This window comes from Egretta garzetta, unplaced genomic scaffold (assembly GCF_000687185.1).
Source record: "Egretta garzetta isolate BGI_Z169 unplaced genomic scaffold, ASM68718v1 scaffold107, whole genome shotgun sequence".
Classification (NCBI taxonomy): Eukaryota; Metazoa; Chordata; class Aves; order Pelecaniformes; family Ardeidae; genus Egretta; species Egretta garzetta.
The window spans coordinates 4,479,832-4,500,036 of NW_009260399.1; the positions used below are offsets into that span (position 1 = coordinate 4,479,832).

A 20,205-nucleotide genomic window follows, 5' to 3' on the forward strand; every position below is an offset into this window, starting at 1 on the left:
TGTTTTCCCCCTTCCCACTTTTTTCAAAGCATAAATTTATAACTCTGCAGGTAAACTACCAGATCAAAACCAAAGATTTGCTTTGTCTCTATAATTAGCATGCTCCATCTCAGTGTTATGAAGCTCTCCTGTAGCTCATCATTGCAGCTGTAATGCTACGTAGAGATTTATAAGCTAACTAGAGCATTAATCGACAAGCTTGACTACACTGCTACCACTACAACTGCTAGTGCTGGGAAAAAGAGACCATCATAAAAACAGCTTCCAGGAAAGGTATCTCAGTTGAACTTGCTTTCTTTTCACCAGCAATTCCTTCACCTTAGCAATATAAAGAATCCATTCTGTTTGAGCATTTTGTACCCTGAAAGGCTTCTGCATGTAATTATCTTCTTACCCCTGGCCAAGTTCGTAACATGTATACAAGACAGCCTGAGACAATAAATTTATAGGATCATTTGAGACAGCTACCAGGGAAATAAAATGTAAAGAGAGACAGGCATGAGATTATTTGTGTTATATATGTTTAGTTAATCTAAAATGGAGAATATCAAGCAAGTTCTAAAATATATCTAAGAATAAAAAGGAAAACATGACAGGAATAACATCATCAAAACCACTGCAGGTTAATAGGATACACAATGCAAGACGGGCTGGTTGTTCTTGCAAAGGTCTTCTTTCAGCTTGTTAGTACTTCAGAAGCAAGAAAACTGAATTCCAGACTGCTTAATGTCTTCAGAGAAAACAAGAACTTCCAGCACCAGGGATACCTGAAAGAGCCCCACAAGGAGGCAGACCTGTGTGACAGTTCAGTGCACATTCAAATACTCCCTTTTGCAAGCAAAAGGCTTTCACCACAGTTCATTAGCACTGCAATAACATGAAAACTAAAGGACTAACAGGCAATTTTCTCTCCCTATCTATCCACATTAGAGGTTGCTAGCACAGGTATATACAAGCAACAGTCCCACCATCTCCTCTGAGGGATTTTAAGAGTGGCAGTAGGTCTTTAACCTCAGAGCAAAATAAAGATGAATTGGAATGATAAAGTGTAATAGCTCTCTGCTGCACATGCCTGCATAAGATGAAAAGTTAATCTCACATACTTGCTTTCAATTCAATTCCGCAATCCTAACTCTGTTTTCTCTTTAGAGGGAACATCATAAGTAATCTGTTCTACAGCTTATCTAGCAGATGGCATAGCCCTTGCTCAGCTCACTCTTCTCTGTCCATGTGATTTCCACTGCACTTTCTAGGGCACCAAGCATCTCTTGTCTTTGTACTATGTCAGGGATTTCCACTTCACTTTTTAAAAATTTAAAACATATGTTGAACTGAAAGCACAAGACATGGTCAATATACAATTCCAGTTCTCTACAGAGTTGCTCTCCTTTTCCTCTCTTTCCGCGCTCTCTATCTGTGCTTACATCCTGGTGTTTTGCTGGTGTCCACACTCTTCATGCACTCCAAAAAGTCTCAAAACTTCCAAAAGGCATAACGTTATCAGAAGCCACAAATTGGCACAATCGTATGTAGAACTACAAACTACAACCTGTTCTTGCTTTGACTGAGGACACCCAACGTTGTTAAACCCTGATCTGCCCCAGACTGGAACAAGCCAAAGGTAAATCACATGACTGTTGGGCTGGCATGGAAGGAGAAGAGATGCTGCTCCCCTTGCACCTAATTTTAGAAAACTTAAGGGGAAAAAAAGATACTATGGAATGTTCTCTGGTCCAATTTCTGCAGCAATTATTGCTTTACAATAAATCAGGACACCACCACAAGGTCCTGATCAAGACACTACTTGGAACTTCTGGGCTGAAAGTGGACCCTTAAAATATGCAGTTGCCTTAGAAGGAAGTAATGATTTCTGTAATATAGAGCAAATAATTCATAGCAAAAAGCTTTCATTTTCCTGCTGCCACAGCACAAATGAAATTCCTTTCCTCCCTTGCTTACACAGTTCCCTAGGATCTTCAAAAAAAGTACTAAGCAGTCTCACTTCTGAGCAGATATAATTCACAAAAAAAAATTTCACTGTAAAGGTAACTTAATGAGATCTTACCTAATGTAAAATACAGGTTAACAAGGAGCAAAAATTCTCTATTTGAAAAAGCCCAAACAAACAGATCTTCACTCCAAAGATGACCGCAGAAATCCTAGAGTAAAAGATCTCAAAGTTTAATTACAAGTGGTTTAAGATACAAAAATTAATTTGGTATCTTGAATATAAAAAGGGTTGACGTGCCTGGAAAGAAAAGATCACATGCTGATCATTATCTCAGTCTCACTGTCCTCTTCACAGCCATTAGAGCACATCACGCTGATTTACAACAGGGATGTTAACAGGAGTATCTGACATGATACATCATGTCTGCAGTACCATTAGTGTGGAGCCACTGAAGTGTCATGGGTTACATTTGCATTCCTATTGAACATGTGAGCTATTTTACACTAAGTGTCAGCAGATGCTTATTTTCGAGCACAGAAGTTAAATTGAGATCACATTTTAAATAGAAGATTACTTTTGCAGTCCCCTAAAAACAATATTTGGCACCGAACAGCTGTTTAACCTTGTTATTTTAATTGAGCTGTGGAGAGGAATTACCTGCTTGAAGATAATTTAATTCTCCAGAAAATCTGGAGATTCTCTCCAGAGTTAGTGTTTACACACATACAGATAGCATCCTGTGATACAGGAGAGAGACTGAACAATCTTTTGCTTGAACATACACATAGTGCACTACTACTGTACACTGATCTACCCAACTGTGGGGAAAAGAGGGAGTTAGTACCAATAGATAAGTTCAGCAGCATCAGGAAAACCATATTCTTTAATAAAACTTAAGAACCACTTCATTTTGGTTCTATAAGCACCGCTTGCTAAGATATAGTTGCCATATGTACATACTGCACATTCATATATCAGCAGTATTTATATAGCCTTGCATGCTGTCATGGTCAGTCTGAAGCCTCAATCAAAAAAAAAAGTAAAAAATATTAGAACCACATCAGTAATCAAGCCAAACCTATCCACATAGCATCTATTACAGCTTTTTCAAGTTTATGCTTTTAAACAAAGTCCTGCATCACCACAGAACCGAAAAGTTTATCTAGTTCAGTCCAATTCTCTTTCTAAAAAAAAAAAAAACAAAAAAACAAAAAAAAAACCCCACAAAAACAGGCAGTCCATAACACAACTGAAAGCAACTACTGCCACATGACAAGTTCACAGCACTGCTTCGCAAGCATTCAAGTATTCACTTTTTTCCACGATTCAGCTGTGGTTTGTCCCAAGCAAGATTAGCCACATACATGAAGTCACCTCTCAGAAGGTCATCCCTCCCCACCACTCCCCCCAGGTCAGTATATAAACCTATCCACTAAAAGGAGCAGAGACAGCACTGCCATGGCTTCTGTTGCCAATTTAGTCCAGAGCTTAAAAGCCAGCTGTAAACCTCCCTGAGAAGTCTCACAGTCTTCTCTAGCCAGGCAGGCTCAATACTGTGCCCCTTAAGACACCTCTGAAGATTGGTATCACTATAGTCAAGGAACTGTTTCTCTGACACATGCTGCTCTAACAACAGGAAAAAAGGACGGGCTCCAACACAGTAGCTGTCAGGGTGGAGCTGAGTGAGGCAGGCATGCATACACCCACTGATGCCTGTTGGTGTACACACACCCCCTACACCTGGGCTTTCAGGCAACAGACAGTATTTTTTCTCCCCCAAAACTCCCAAGACATACCAGTTGCCTGAAATAAAAGGGTACAGAAGCTTAGGACTTCGCAGTTGTCATGATTAGAGTATTTGGGTGCTCCAGAGAATCTGAATGTTTTAACTATTTTGATGTTACTATTTTGACATGGCTCCTTAGACAAAGTTCCAAAGACCACAGTATGTGAACTACTGGCATGCTGCATGGAGTGACAGTTTTGAGCAAAACAAAAGTGAGACAGCATATTCTGCTCCGTGGTATACTACTTTAACACTGACCTAGCATAGAGATTGTATTTGCAAACAAATGGGTTCCTCACTCTTTAAAGACAGTTGCTGTGAAGAAACATGCATAAGAATTAACTAGAAAACGATCCAACTCATGCACAGACTGATGCTATTTTTTACCTGCATTTACCCCAAACTAATTTGCAATTGCAAGTAAATTTTTGTTACGAGTGTTAAACACACACACATTTCCTGCTCTCAAAGATGCATGCTCACATTCAAATTTTAATTAGTCTTTCAATTAAGAAGGTTATTTTCAGAAGACAAAACAATTAGTATAGTCATGCAAATTAACAACTGGAAGGACTTACCAGTCTTATGAGTAAAGCAGATAAAAATAAGGGCAGTGGAGAAAGTTCAAAAGGTTCAGATTTGGTAGAACAAAGTTATCTTGAAAAACAATTTCAAAGGAGTATCAGACTCTCGTATACTCTTAAAATGCAGGAAAGAAACAGAGGCAAGCCAAAGTACATTTCAGCTGCTTCTGGAGGAAGATTCTGAAATGTTCTGGTAACTCTAAATGACATGAGGAGAGAGCACCAAGGTCTTGAGCCTCCTCAGCTGACACAAAGGCAGCCACACTGGAGCATGTAACGGACTTTATTGAAAGAGTTTGACAGTAAGCAGATATGAATCGTAAGAACTAGGTAAACCCATGTCAAGTACATAAGCACAGTATAAGAGATGTCTCCACAGACATCATTCCTCAAGGCATCCAGAACCTACACGTTGAAACAGGGTGTTTCAAGTAACATGTGGCATCCATTAAGCAAAAAATGTATTAAATAGAAATTTTATTAAATATTTACTGCATTGTGAGCAAGTGTCCAGCCACCTTACCTGGCATGGTACAAATTCAATTAACACTATCTAGGAAACATTTTCACACTATTATGGAATTTAGGCAAAAGGTATAACAACATCCTTTTCTTCTGATCCTTCAATGACTTCTTGTATTCTGTACTAACCATAATCTTCACAACTTACCCTCAATAAGCAGAAGAAAGATTCTCACTTCTAGATGTTCCAAATTTGCACTCCACTTAAACAATTTCCAGAGGCAGAGAAAATAAACTCTGAAAAATGAGCAATGTATTCTATCACAGCAATTTTGGTTACCTGATTAGTGGAAGAAAAAGATGCATAAACTGTAATGACAAGGGGAACTGATCGACTTGGAAGCAATTCTTGTCAGAAGACCTACTAAAGTCTCCTGAAGATCTACATTCTCCAGCGGGAAAAAAACAACAGTTGGTACGCATGACCAGATAATTTTGGTTTCTGGAAATAATTCATTAGATGCAGTGATTGTCAGTTCTTGCATTCCCCCTTCCTGACACCAGATCACCCCTCAGCCAACCTACGCTTTTATCAAAAAAAAAAAAAAAAAAAAAAAAAAAAAAACCCACAAAAAAAACACACCACCAAAAAAACACCAAACAAAAAAACCAAAGCCAAAACCACAACACCAAAACAAAAAAAAAACCAACAGAACAAAATATCATCAAAAAAGCCCAAGTATTTTGGCTATGGTGAAGAACCTTCATCAACAAGTCAAAAGTTATGCTATTCCAAAATCACATACAAAAGCAAGGTTTGCAGAATTTTATCTCTGAAAGATTGCCAAAGGTCAAGGTGAAGAAAGAACAATGCTTGGTTTATGGATAAACAAAACCAACACAAGCCAGACAATCTAGAAGTTGGCCTACCTATGAAAAGAGGTATCTAATGACAAATCACGTTTTATAAATCCCTTTCACATTTTATAAACAAAGTTTTCCAACCACTGACATTCCAGTATGTTCAGTAAGAGCAAAGAATAATGACACTTTACAGTGTAGCAGATACCTGCAGGTCTGAAAAAAGATTTCCACAGTTGAGGGAGGGAATAATACAATGCAAGTTAGCAGTACAGGATATCTGCAAGTTTGCAATAGGGTAATTTTGAAATCTCTCTTTAGATTCCTGGGGGAAAAAAGCAGGGTTTAATAAACTACTTATCAAGACTACAGTGTTCTGTATTTACCTTTTTTTCTTAGAGGGTAATGCTCATTTAAGAGGAGAAAAAAGCAGAGCTGCCCGCACTGAAGTGCCAAGACATGAAGAGATAAATCAGACAGTAATCCCGGATATTTAGCAGTTAGGACTTGTTGTAGCATACCAAGAATCATTCTGCATGTGGATGATGCACGGTGCTACCCTACCATGCTAATGCTGTGTGATTCTCAGAAACAGGAGTTTCAGCAAGTTAGGACTCCCATACAAAAGCAACATTTGGGTCCAAGTTCAAACTATTAGTCAAGCAGCTATACACAACGGTTGTTTTCTAGCTGGCAAGACTCCCAGTTATCCCAATGTTATCAGAATAACCTAAAATTCTATTCCCAGAGTCTGAAAGCAGATTTCTTCATTGATCTGAAGTACTATTACCACACAAATCAAAAATTGAATGAATATATGAAGTGTAATCCTAAGCAAAAAGCTGAGCCTGAGTCAGCAGTTAAGACCTTGCAGCAATAAAGATTAAACACGGACTGGGTTGCATTAGCAAAATCAAGAGGTAAAAATGATTAAAAGCTCTACCTGGTACCCATGGGACTATATCTGTATCCAGTTTGGAGCCCCTGGACTAAAACAGAGAGAGATCTGGAGCAAGTCCCATGGATGACCACTATGATTGCTGGATGCTGAGGCTTACGACATGCAAGTGGGGATGCCGAGAGAGGTGGTTTCATTTAGCCTGGATGACCATTCCCAGAGATGCAAACAGGAAAAACAAGAGGCCAAGCAGCAAACTGCTGCAAGGTAAATTCCAACTGGATAAAATGGAAGGGGGGGGAGGGGTGGGGGTGGGAATCACAGTGGCAGTGGCTAAATCCTGGTCCACGTAGCCTAGAGAGGTTGTGGTAATTCTATCCTTGGACACACTCACAATTGACTGGACAAAGTCCTGGGGAATATGATCTGTTGGTGAAGTCAGCCCTGCATTAAGCAGGAGGTTACACCAGAGGGCTCCAGAAGCCCCCTCCAACATAAACTGCTTTGTGATTCTCTATTTGCGAAAGGCTGCAGCTCACAAAGGGCAGACCAAGCACTAAGTAAATACCTTGCCTTACCTCACGATTGTTACCAAGTTCTTGTGTTTATTCTGTCAGTTGTTACTGTAGGGTGTAAATGACTCCATATTTACTGTAGGGTTTTTTTCTTTATTATTCTTACGTATGGCTCAAACTTTTGAGGCACTTAATGATTAGGAAGAGAGGCTTAATTTGCATAGCTCCTTAAAAAAAAAAAGCAATGTAACTAATGCCCAAATTGAGATGAACAGTTCATAAAGAAGAATTCATAGATTTTTTTTTCCTGCCAGCAAACTCAACATTTATTTAACACAACTCTGAATATCCACAGCAAGGCATAAAAACACATATTCCTGCTCCAGAACACCCATAGTGTCCATATACTATTTCTGTTAAACAAGTATTCATCCATACATAGAATTTTATTAACAGACCATTTCTTGTTTGAGCCTTTAGAAATATGTTTAAAAACAAACGTTAACATTGACTCCAACTTCCCCACAGATTACATAACACTGGGAAAGGAAGGGAGACAGTATTAAAAAATTTAAAAAATAATAATCAAGGAGCAATAATTGATATTTGTTCCATCCAATTCCAGCTTGCTCACTTCATTTTTCAGAATCTAAGCATAAAAAAAAATTCCCTCACAATGTCGACTCTGAATTAAGTACTCTTTACAGTCAGAGAATTTTTTTTTTTTTATCATTTCTGTACTAGCAATAACTTGCAACAGTTGATATTGCTGATAAGGAAGGAAGGGAACAAAAAAGTCAGTTGAACATTAAATGGCATTTTGATTAGAGAGGTAGAGTGCCACATGGCGGTGATCGGGCTGATACATTCCCTCTTCCCTAGTGCCTGTCCACTTCTTCTCACAGCTCCTTTTAATACAGGGAAACATCAGGAAAGTTCTTGCGAATTAACTGAAGATACGAACTCCATCAAACCCGCTAATTCACTAAAGCTTCATACAGACAATGATTCAGAACAAAATCTGACCTGAATTTCATTCATCTGAATTCGTTCCTAAAGTCTTGCATACATCTGTCAAAACGTATGTAATTCGTTCTCTTTCTATTCAAAAGCAAGCATGTAGAATGCATAGAACTGAACAACTGCAAGCTTTCCAAAAGGCAGCCTCACACGGGAGATTAAGAAGGAGGAACGGGGAAAAAACATTATAGCTGAATGCTGCAAACAATGTCCAACACCCATCTACACTACAAATCTCATTCACTAGTCAGAGTGAGACTTTCATAATGCTTCCCACCAGCCACTAGAAAAGAAACATAGACATTTGACTTTATTTTAAATAACTGGATCACATTAAGTCCTCACTGCATAGTTTTGTACCATTACTGAAAAAAATCCCAAAACTTAAAGTACTGCTGAGCAGATTTTCATGCAACTTCCATAATGAACAAGTAACTTCAACAAGCCTCATAGTTTTGCTGTTGAGTGACTGAAAACAGTTTTGTACAAACGGGAGTTTAAATAAAGCAGGGTTTATCTGCAAAAGCAACTTCACTTTATTCCAAGAGCCACATCTCAAGTAAGATTTAGTGCAAAATTTAAGGCAGAACTAACAGAATATTAATTCTAAACAAAAGTTGTATTATTTCACGCATGAAGGGAAAATAGGGAATAAAATTAATGTGGACAGTTTCAGTTCAACATTTAGTGGAGAACAGGCCACATGACAAAGTTCAAAGACACAGCAAATTAGAGGATATGAATTCTGAAAACTGTATCATTCAATTTTCAGCATTTTTCAACCTTTATCAAAAGAAAAGGCTGTTAACTTTGTAGACTCCAGCTTTGCACCTATGGAAGATTTGCTTTGAGAGAACATTTATTTGAGAAAAATTCTGCAACCTTTCTTTTGTTCTACGCAGAGATGTGATAGTAAGTACAGATGAGGGGAGGACCACTAGTCTTCTGTTTCAAATAGACAGAAAGTGGCTTTCAAACAAGTAGTATTCAAAATCAACTGTGAAGACTAAAGCACCCATAAGACAAGTATACCTGAATGCCTCATATGCTGCTGAAATATTATTTCCAGCATTATCTGATAACACAGATCCTCGGTGCCTATGCTGCTTCCCACACCACTGAAACATAAGCTTCTTTGCCTTCCTCTCTCCCCAAACCTTTTAAATGCCTGTTATTAAGAATTAGGTCAAAATGCACCCAGATAAAGTAGTGGCGAGGATGAAACTGCCACCAAATTCCGCAGCACTGGGGAGCCCACCCCACCCCCAGGGCAGTGACACAGCCTGCACTGGGTATCTGTGCATGTGGGGTCCCTCCGTCAGAGGCTGGGTTTCTGGAGTCCTTCCTCCCAGCTTCTGGACAATTCCACCTGCAGCTCAGCTAGCTTTTGTTCATTTGTGATTAACAGCAGTGTGCTCACATCCTCCCCCACAGCACGTCCAGCTGCTTCTGTCCCTCCCTACGCACTTCAGTCCTGTTCTCAGCCTCTCTCCTCCTGAACAGCCTATACTGTAATAGGCTTCATTTAACATAAAACATGCACAGAAGAGGTGGAAACATCACATATAAAGTTTAGTATCTCAGATTACTCAATCATAATTATTCGCATCCTTTCTCTTCCCTTCAATGGTCATCTCCCTTTTTGGAGAGATGCAAGTAGGAAATCAACAGCATAATGCTCCTTGTTATTGTACCTTCCTTTTAACAACAAAATTAGGGAAGTACAATAAGCTGTCTTCTCATTAAAAGCAACAAAAGGCTTTATGAAAGGGTCCTATTCATTAACAGGTGATTTATGGTATCAATAGACCTAATTCTTTAAGTGCAGAACTCCCAATTAAGCATGACCAGTCACCTCAAAACATGCATCTGTGTGCATGTGTATGTGATATAAATGTACGAGTTACATGATTTCAGAGATAATGCTGAAACCAGTGGTTATTATTGTGAAACTTAAGCCCTTTTTCTTCTCAGACCACACGTAAGAAGCACAAACCGAGTCCAGACTGTGGCCTATGTATGTTACAGGATGCCAATTCTGCTTCAGAAGCTTTCTCTCAGAAATACAGAGATTCTTTGGAAACAGTAAAACTTAATATTCTTCATAAAGCGCTTTATTTCATGTGTAGTCCCTATTCTCTATAGAAGTTTCCTGAGATCCTGCTACTCAGAACATTTGGATCAAAAACTTCTAGAAGCAGCCTGAAAAGAGAGAGGATCCAGATTCCTGGAAAAATAAGACAATATCCACAAACCAGTAGACTAAGTAAAGAATTAGGATTCTTGAAGGGACCTGCATAGCTTATTATTTAACTGAACATAGTCCTAGTTCCTTTTTCTGGTTGCTCTGCGTGTAACCATAAAAGCCTCATCCTCACGCTCCAAAACGATAAATGAAAACAGTAAATGAACAGTACAACTTCTACAGCAAGATCACAATGGTCCCGATTCAGCAAAGCTGTTTAAAAACCCAAGCATTTAAAAAGCCTGTGTTTCAGCAGTACTGGACAGAAGCAAAGTCCAAAGACAGAACTCATTAAGCTACACTACTCTGGGTCTCTAGGGCAAAGGGACAGACAAGCCACCAACTCTTTAGTTTCCCAGCCAATTATTTGCTCAAACCAAGTTCCTGCATACATTCAAATTAAGGAAATTAAATCAAATTCACGCTTTATGTGAAAGACCTCTGGCCTTTTGGAGCTGATACAAGTACACGTGACACATGAAAGCAACTAACAGGTTTCTTTGTCAGCAGTCAGCATTACAGCTGCTTTTAGAAGCAATAATTTTCATGTGCTAACCTGGAGCCTAAGGAGAGCACTAGTACTCCACCTAGCACTGCACCTCCGATGCCTTAAGCTGTTTCAAGAGGAAAGTATGCATAAACAAGCAGGAAAGCTGTCTCTTTTTCTCACTTTGGATCTTCCTGCCACACCCAAAGAGGCACGTAACAACCTGAAGAAACAACCAGACCTTTCAGAGTCTGAAACTGCTGAAGAGACAGCAATTGAGCCAGAGGAGCAGTCCAGGAAACTTTCTCCACCATAGTGCTTAAGAAAGCAGGCCAAGAGCACTCTATTCCCAAGTACTCTTGAAGGTGCAGAGATTGAAGAAAGGAGAACCCCCTTGGCTCGTTGCCTGTCAATCTCCTCTCTAACTCAGTTTTCAACTGCAGCCCCAAGCCAACACCAACACTTCATAACACACCACAGATATTACTACAACTGATACAGAACACACAACCTCATGCACAGTGCACGTGCATGCATGCATGCATTCTGTCTCACAAGGAAAAATAAATCTACAGAGTGCTAAGAAATAATTTTACATTCTAAAGCAGGTGCTTCTCTAAGCATCTTCTTGATCCTACAGAAGATTTATCCTTAACTGATGCATAAGCAGCTTAGGCGCATGTGACCAAGCACCAGAGGCATCTGATTTTTGTCAGTATTATGTCTATAGGTAGCCACAAATCTTCACTGACATATCCAGAGCAAACTCAGTCTTGACAAGTTCAGAGAAACTAACACATTCTCAGATGACAGACGGGGTTCAATACAAGCACAGCTGCCATTTCAAGAAGCAAGGTTTCTCCTTTTACCAAACGCCAACAACTTGAGCAAAACCTAAGCTGATTCATCTTCACTCTCGGTGGCTCAAACTTGTATCCCATTACCCAGAAGAGCCCTCAAAGAGCAAAACCTGCAGATGAAGGCTGAGAGCCCCTGCACTGCAGCCTTACCCCACGACCATCAGGCCAGAAAGTAGAAAGGCTGCATACAAACCTTTCAGGTGCTTGTTCTTCCACGCTGTACACAAGTGTGCCAGCCACTGACAAAGGCCAAAGCAATTTGGTTTTCTCCCGCCATTGTTCATCTTTGGTTTTCAAAAGGGAAGGTTTATGCAGTTAACCTGCAAGACTGTGAATCTCAGGTGAAACTCCTTTCAGCACAGAATGAAGTGCTAAGAACATGCTCCTCTCTGGGACTTTGTTTATACATACCACCACAGCACTTTTTGCAAACTACTTTAAGAAAGTCCCTTCTCAGCAAGCTGGTCTACAAAAATACTATTCCAAATGCCGCCTCCTCCTCAGCTAACACGGTACACAAACCCTGGCACACAGCGCAGGAGGAGCTAGGTAAGAAGGTCCCCAGAAGTCAGGTTACTTTCAAATAAAACCCTGCAGAGCCCAAGTTCTGAAGTACTCATTTAAGCCCTGGGAATCCAAGGAGACCACGGGAACTCTAGGAAACAGGGACTGTATGGCAAAATTAGAGGAAGCAATTACAACCCCATGGACAGTAGATTGCAAATGTCAATAAAAACTAGCAATGACATGTTTTGATCCTTAACAATGTTGACAGCATAAATATAGACAGTACTCCCTGTGGCACAGAAGGACCCTCGGAAGCTCCGTGTTTGTTCAATACATGTGAAACTCACCAGCAGGTTGCATGGCATATGAGAACAGATGCATAGAATATGGGTGTGTGGTGTGCAAGTACAGACAAAAAGTAAGCAGTTCCAATTTTCAAAACAGAGCAGAAAGTGGATGTTAAAGGGAAGGATATTAAAGGCCAGGTTACAGACAGAGCAGCTGGAACTTCAAGGCCAATCACCTAGCTTGAACTTAATCCTCATATTCTCATGACAACATCACATGGTGACCAAGATTACCTGTTCCCCATTTAAAGGTAGTAAGGACAGCCTTTGCTCTCTAGAATTCAATGTACCTGAAAAGATTCAGGTTAAAAAGCTCAGTCTAGTGAGTACCGCTGTTTCTGTAACACTGCCAAAACCACTAGAGACTGCACTAGAACAGGATTTGGACAGATGGTTTTATTTTGTTGGATGAGAAAAGTTGAGAAGCTGTTAAACATCCTACTTTGAGCAAGGTCTAAATACGCCTGTTGCCCTGTGCTCCCTCCAGGCTGAAGGACAGCATTTGTTTGAGTTAACAGTTGTGCTATCAGGATGTGTAACAAAAGTTCATCCTTTGAAGTGCTGAGAAGCCTCCTGCTTCAGAATTAAGTCTGGTTCCATGGCAACAAACAGAGGTGCACAAAAGCTTTGGCACCTCAAACATGACTGGTGACTGGAGTTCTGCTGAACTGTACTCTAACCTAAGAATAAAAATCAACGAAGGTTTCAGCCAGTTTAGTAGATCCAAAGAAATGGCTTCTTTTAAGCTTTGCAAATAAGGCAGCCTTTCAAAGAATGATGTTTGCCAATTCTCTAAGTATTTTATCAACCTATTCATACCATGCAAAAAAAAAGTTTACATAAGGAAAGAGAGATTAGCTGAAATAATCACGTGTTCAAAACAGGTTAGATACAGCCAACTCTGCAGGATTCCTAAAGTTCATTTCTAGAACCATTTCTTCAAAATATATAATACGTCAGACATTATATCCTAAAAATAGGAGACGTTATGAAGGCCTTAAATACAATTCCAAAAAACACCAAACAACCCAACATCCCCAAAGTAGACTAGTCCTTTTCCTCATTCACCACTTACATCAGGTATCTGCATTTCAAATACCTTATTGCTCATACAAGGGCCACATTTAGAAGAGGTCATGTAACTGCTCTGAGTGGCCAACGCTTTCATTTCAACAACTGAGTGACAAAACGTCAGATGTTCTCATTCCATACAAAAATGAAGGAAAATGGGTACTAACAAAATATAACTGAGATTTGGAAAAACCATAGTAGTCACGCAAGTGTTTGGCAAGTATTTGTATTTTAAGCTTCACAGACTTACATGGATCAATAAAATATTCCATTGCTACTAGACCACTTATGAATCCTTAGATGTCAAACCTCTTCAACACAGGTATGGATCCTACTTATACTTACCTATTTATGGGACATGAGATTAAGGACCTTGGCCAAAATCACAAAAGGCATCAGTGGAGAAGCCAGGAAGAAAACCCTTGTTCAGAGGAAAACAGCCTTATTCAAAACTCCTTTTACTATAATGTAGAAGGAATCTTTTAAGTAGATTTAAGATGCTTCCATATACCATAAAGATAATAGAGTAGGATTCAGAGCCTTAGTCCCTAGCAATATTTGCAGACTTGCTCAGAATAGAAAAAATACATTAATACCACTTTAAATGAAAATAGCAAGCTACTACCTCTTTCAAAGTAAAATATCACACAAGACCTTTCTCCCATGATCTTACTTAATCTCACTGTTAAAATACAAATATATTTTACAGAAACATTACCTGGCAAAGAAGTTCGTAAAAGGTCCCAATATTTTCCGTTTACTGTCCACATCCGCCTCTTGACAACACTCCTGCTGGCTCTGATCATTGGTCTCCTTAGTGGAATTCAGGGTAACATCCGAGAAGTGCGCCTCATCAGTCTCAAGATTCACAATTGCGCTTGAACTGCTTGTGACCACAAAGTCCAAAATGTCTTCATTGCTAACTGATAAAGTTGTTGACAGTTCTGTGCTAAGACTAGAAACACTACAGACAGAGATATCATCACTCCGATTCAGAGTTTTTGAAGTTGGACTATAAAGTTTGACAGTGTCATACCCAGTTCTTGGGAAAGTAGAGGATTTTCGCACAGCATGGTCGTGTTCAGAAGTCAGAGAATGTGGAGGCACATAAGATGGCAGTGTGCATGCACTCTGAAAAGCCCTGTCAGGCACAATTTCAGGTTCTGACTGCTTTCTCTTCACATTTAACACACTGCAGTGAACAGGCTCTGGATTTCCTATTTCTAGAGTTGGAATACCAGAATCCACCGATTTAAGGCTATGACAATCTTCTAAAGCACTGGACAGCTGACCAGGCCCATACTCGGGCAATGAGAGAAATCTCGGGGTCCCAGAGTTCAAGTTTTGAAGGCCCTGGATACCGCTGCTCACTCTTGTGTCCAGAATTCCCACGAAGCTCAAACCATTTAGGGAGTTGGACAAACTTACGTCAGTTGTCTTGGCCCAACTGGTAACTGGTTAAAAGGAAAGAAAAGACAAGATTATGAGTTTGCAGGAAGGCTGTGATTTGTTCTTGGCTGCTTGTTGGTTTGGTTTTTTTTAAATACACTCAGTCCTGTCATAACTTAGGCTTTTAATTAGAAGTTATTCATCCTCCCTTGCACATGATTACTATCCCTTGCCCCTGTTTGAACAAGCAGGACAATGGCAACTTAAATTAGGCTTCTAGAAAATGTCAGGCATGACAAGCTTTTCATAAGCAGTTTGTGTGCCAGTGTTTGCTTCATATACCTCTCCTGAGAGTGAAATTACATAGTATAAAAACTGCAGTACTTTAATGTTCCATGTCAATATTAAGACAAATACTTGAAATTTATTTTTATATAGTCATAAAAGCAAATTTACTGCTGTTGGGGGGCTTCAGAACTTGTTTCCCTACGCTTAGGCCAAAATCCTGAAGCGTTCATTTAAACAGAATTTGTTAGCATTCTTCTGGAAAACGTAAAACTGATAATAAATTTGTCACTGAAATAAAATGTATAATGTATCAGTTTTGGATTAAGCAAGAGATGCAAAATCTGAATAGCTATAAAGCTATCCATGTAGTCAATGTTTTGACAATATATATGATGTGCTTCATCAGTGCATGTACAGTAAAACTGACACTTGCAAATATATTGTATTGACTGCACTCAGAGATTGCTATCCCTCATATTTGCAATATATATTCACACTGGGTTCTCAGGGGCTGCCAGCAGGGCAGCTAATCCAGTCAGTGCCCCAATTCCAATCTAAATCCCAGCGACCCTCAAAGAGAGGGCAGTCAAGTACGAGCTGCAGGTTAGATGCACTGTCCATGTGGGCAATTGCAGCCTTTCGTAAACCTGGAACACCATCAGGATTGCTGCACTGGCTCCCAGAACTGCTACTGACCCTTTGAAACATCACATGATTATTATTGTGACATTAAATACGTGTCCTCTTTCTATATGAATAGTTAAATCATCTACAGCTCTGCTGAAGTTTGCAATGTAATTCCTCTGCAGCAGTTGGCAGAACAAATATGCACATATTGCTTCGGTTTCTTCACTCTGAAATACTCTGTGCTGAGTGTGAAAGAGTGAAGAATACTCCTCCCATCTTGCAAACAGCTTGCTTTCTGGGCAGATTTTTCTCCAGTTCCTGAAGCCTGGTCTCCTGCTTCTGGTCTCTTATTCTTTCTCTCTCTCAAGTATAGCACTTAAAGGTGCCAGTTATCCTCTAGGAGGTCCTCCCCGCATTCCACTTTTAAAAAACAAACACACCACCACTCTTCAAAAAAAACCCCAACCCAAAACAAAACCCAAACATCTCATTTGGGAAAACTGGTTCCTCCCAGCAGTTCCAAAGCACTGACTAATGGCACCTAAGCCAGGTGCAAAACACCAGGGTTTGACGCACTGTCTGTTCTTAGATCTGAGCCCATCAATATACCTTGGCTTTTTGATACCAACAGGCAGTGAGCGACAGAAAACACATTTCAACCATATTCCACTGGTCCAAACCATAATAATTTTTTCCACAAGCTTCCAGTTATGTGAAAAGTTCATGAATCCAAACATATTTCATATGCTATACCAACTCTTTAGCTTACTACACAAGTTGTATTCACTAGCTGATGAGATGCTTCAGTTCAATCCACTCCTAAAAAAAAAAGGGAAAAGTCAAGTAGAAATAACCCTGGATGTTTGAACTTTTAGACCTTTTCAGAACTTTTTTTAACAGCCAACTATGCACTACCCATCCAAATCAATCAATGCCTCAATTGCCTAATCCTAATTCATTGTTTTGACTAAAGAGCTTGTGAAGATGTACACTTTTCTCATAGAGTTGCTATAGCGACTTTTCTTTTTTCACATTACCATGGTTTGAAAAGTTTACATCCCCTGCAATTTAAAGAAGTGATGTCTTGAGATAGCTAGCATACAAACTGCATACATTATGAACCTCTCTGTTCACTAAACTGAAATTGCAAGGGCCAGGAAAAAAAAAAAAACCACAAACAAACAAAAAAAAAAACCCCAACCCCTAAGCAACAATCCTTGAATACAGGTAACAAACCATTCTACTTCATGAAGTCAACTGTGATAGTCAAAGGGTACAAATATGACAGAACATGGAGCACTAGATACAATTATTGTTGCGTATACTTGGATCTCCTGCTCTCAGATCTCTTGCTTGGATTCACTTATTTTTCTGACATAAGTCTGACTGTTTTCTTTTCCCCATGCTCACCCATCCCTTCATACACATTATATTGCTCTTTAAATCAGTAGCCCACCCAGCCCCAACCTTACTATAAAGCATACACACACACACAATGAAACAGAATAAGCAAGGGTGCAGGCATTTGCTTTATCACAATTCATACATATTAATGCATCCACACAATGCAGTCCAGAAATGTAATCAGCAAGGAACAACTCCCATGTTGTTTGGTAAATAGCACAAGCACGTTCCCATAACGAAGTCCTTCAGTGACTGCCTTCACTTCTGCTCAATGATTTTCCCAAGTAGCAACCAGTCCTTAGTTTGATTGCATGGCCCTTCTTGACTAAGCTTACGAACAGTAAGCATACAAGTGGCCTTGGAAGAGCCAGTAAATAAAGCAGCTCAAGAGGCCAAGCAATTCTGTAAACAAGAGAGTTCAGAGAAGTGAAAATAAATTTCCACGTGGAGTACTGAACCTATTTTAACTTGTTATTTTTTTAAGCAAGAAATGTAACAGGAAGAGATCCTTTAAACGGGCAACCAGCAAATGCAGAAGTATCTAACAGCTATAGACAGCTGGAGCAAATTATGCAATAACAAGCTACAAAGGTTTTACACAGTTCAGCGAAACTGTGGGAAGCTTTGAAGTATACCCATCAAGGGTTTAAATGAAAACTGGAGATGTAATCAGCTGCCAAAAACATACATGAGAACTCCTTGATTCATTTTGCATTAGGTTGTTGTAGGATTGTTTCTAAGGATGTAGTGAAGTGATATTTATACTCATTTTAGCTGCCTCACTGGTAAGTGCAAAATCTGACAACTGATGTCAAACATTCTAAGTGTCACATGCTCCAATACTAACTTCTTTCCATAAATCATTTATGATTACTGTAATATTATCATCATAATAAACATAGCATTACTGAAGTATTACTCGTGGAAGAAACTTGAGAAAGTATAAGCAATTTTGTTTGCACAACATTCATAATCCCCATGGTTTACTTAAATATATTATCATCAGAATAAAACTGATCTTTGTAAAGTCTTGACATCCTATGTCTTGTAGGAACCATGACCTCCTAAGCGTGACTATCCCAGAAGAGAAATTACAAGGGAAAGGGAGATGGGAAAATACAGCAGAGGTCACAGGCAGCACTGAGAGGGTCGGTATGTGTTACTTACCCATTAACTCTTCCAACATAAGCACTAAGGGACACCAGATAAGGATAGTTTTGTAGCCAAGTTCAAAAGTAACATCAGGACATAGCTATTCACATAAAGGGTAGATGAACTGTGTAACTCCGTGCCATGGCATGCTGTGGATGCTAGACGTTTACATGTAAGCTCGGTGAAGAAAAACAACACTGAGCATTCCTAAACAAAAAGAAACTCAGAAGTCCCTGGCCTGCTTTTAGGCCCTCTCCCAGGTAAATTCTTCTGGTTTAGTCCATCCCAGTACGGCTGTCCACACGTCCTTACATTCCCCAGATTCTGATCACGGCATTCAAGAAGGCATGTTCTGACAATAACCAGAGGCTTTAAAACAGATCCTGACTTTGCATACCACTCAATCACACAGAGGGAACAAGTCACACCTGATTATAATTTCTAAGATCTAGAGTAAAATGGCCTTAAAACCCATTTTAATGTAAAATCTAAAGAAAGTTAACAGCAATGCCAAACCATTAGACTAAAAGATTAGGAAGATGCCAACTTAAGCCACATTCTTCCAAATTTGCTGTGACCTGCAATGCAATTTTAGCATCGAACTTGTTTAGAAGGAAGGGTAAGACAACTATCTACAAAACAGGCTTTATATCTTCTTGCCTCATAGGAACGAGAAGAGAAACAGTTTACATACACTGCCCAGTTCTCAGAGAGTTAACATCTCAATTTTTAATCACACACCTTGTCTCTCCAACGCTTAGATCTGCCAGCAATTTTTTTAAGTTCTTAAGAGCAAGAAATTTCCTTAAAGTTGCAACTGGCTTTTTTCTTCTTAAAGGAAAAATATTTGTTTTTAAATTAAGCATGTATAATCTCCATGCATTTGACAATATTTTTACTGAATGTACCAGGAAACACATTGCTGCTATCAAATGCAACTGCTGGCGACCTCAGTGCAAAAGAGCATCAAACCCAGATTTGTTTATGAAACATTTCTTGGTTCAGATTGTTTATGTTCACATCCTAACAGTCACAGCATTGCCAACGGTGAAGAATTCCCGAGGCTACGAAACAGCCTAGCTTTCGACAAAGCATGAGATACAGTGATTAAGACTACATACGTAAGCATTGCCAAAACTTTTAATGGCAAAAAGAAAAGAAACAAGTTGGGATTTTTTTTTATTTTTTTTTTAAATGAAGAAGTCTTTTATCTAACTCCCAGCCAGCGTCCTTCACCAAGCGTGAGCTTTACAAATCTGGCTTCTGAGCACAGCGCTTGGGGAGTGATCGTAAGTAAACCACTCACTGCTTTTCCACTCTTTTGCTACGTCAGGCAGGCAATATAAACGAGTCACAGTATTCTTCTAAAGCCTCTGCTCCAGAAGCAGTTTACAAGGCTTTTTTTTCTCCCCACACCAATATCTCTGAAAAATCTGAGGCGGTGTTAAATTAGCAGCAGCATCGTGAGAACTCCAGCTAATGTTCTCTGTAGCTTCGTTTGGGAATAGGAGACTTTGACTAGGAAGAGAGGCAGCAAGAGATGAAAAGTTGCTTCCTTTTCATGAGCTTTGAGGCTGGACCCGACACTGCGAAGGTTTCCTAGCTGGTGGTCCTCATTTAAAAAAGAAAAAAAAAAAAAAAAAAAAAAACAAAACTGAAACAAACCCAAAAATCTACAACAGCGCCCTTCCCCAGAGCCTCCAGGAAGCAACGCTCACTCTCCTCTGTGGTCTTTAAACCACTCGGTGAAG

General features: G+C 39.5%; 1 protein-coding gene across 1 annotated transcript in view; it reads right to left on the reverse strand.

The window, feature by feature from the left end:
* The window catches only part of TBC1D14 (TBC1 domain family member 14), a gene marked incomplete at its 5' end in the record, with an annotated part of 67,226 nt that extends 52,174 nt beyond the window's left edge, over nt 1–15,052 (reverse strand). The window contains one exon of the mRNA XM_035898653.1: nt 14,313–15,052. Coding sequence (XP_035754546.1) covers nt 14,313–15,052 — 740 coding nt within the window. The remainder of the gene's footprint in view (nt 1–14,312) is intronic.
* Nucleotides 15,053–20,205: the final 5,153 nt, after the last annotated feature.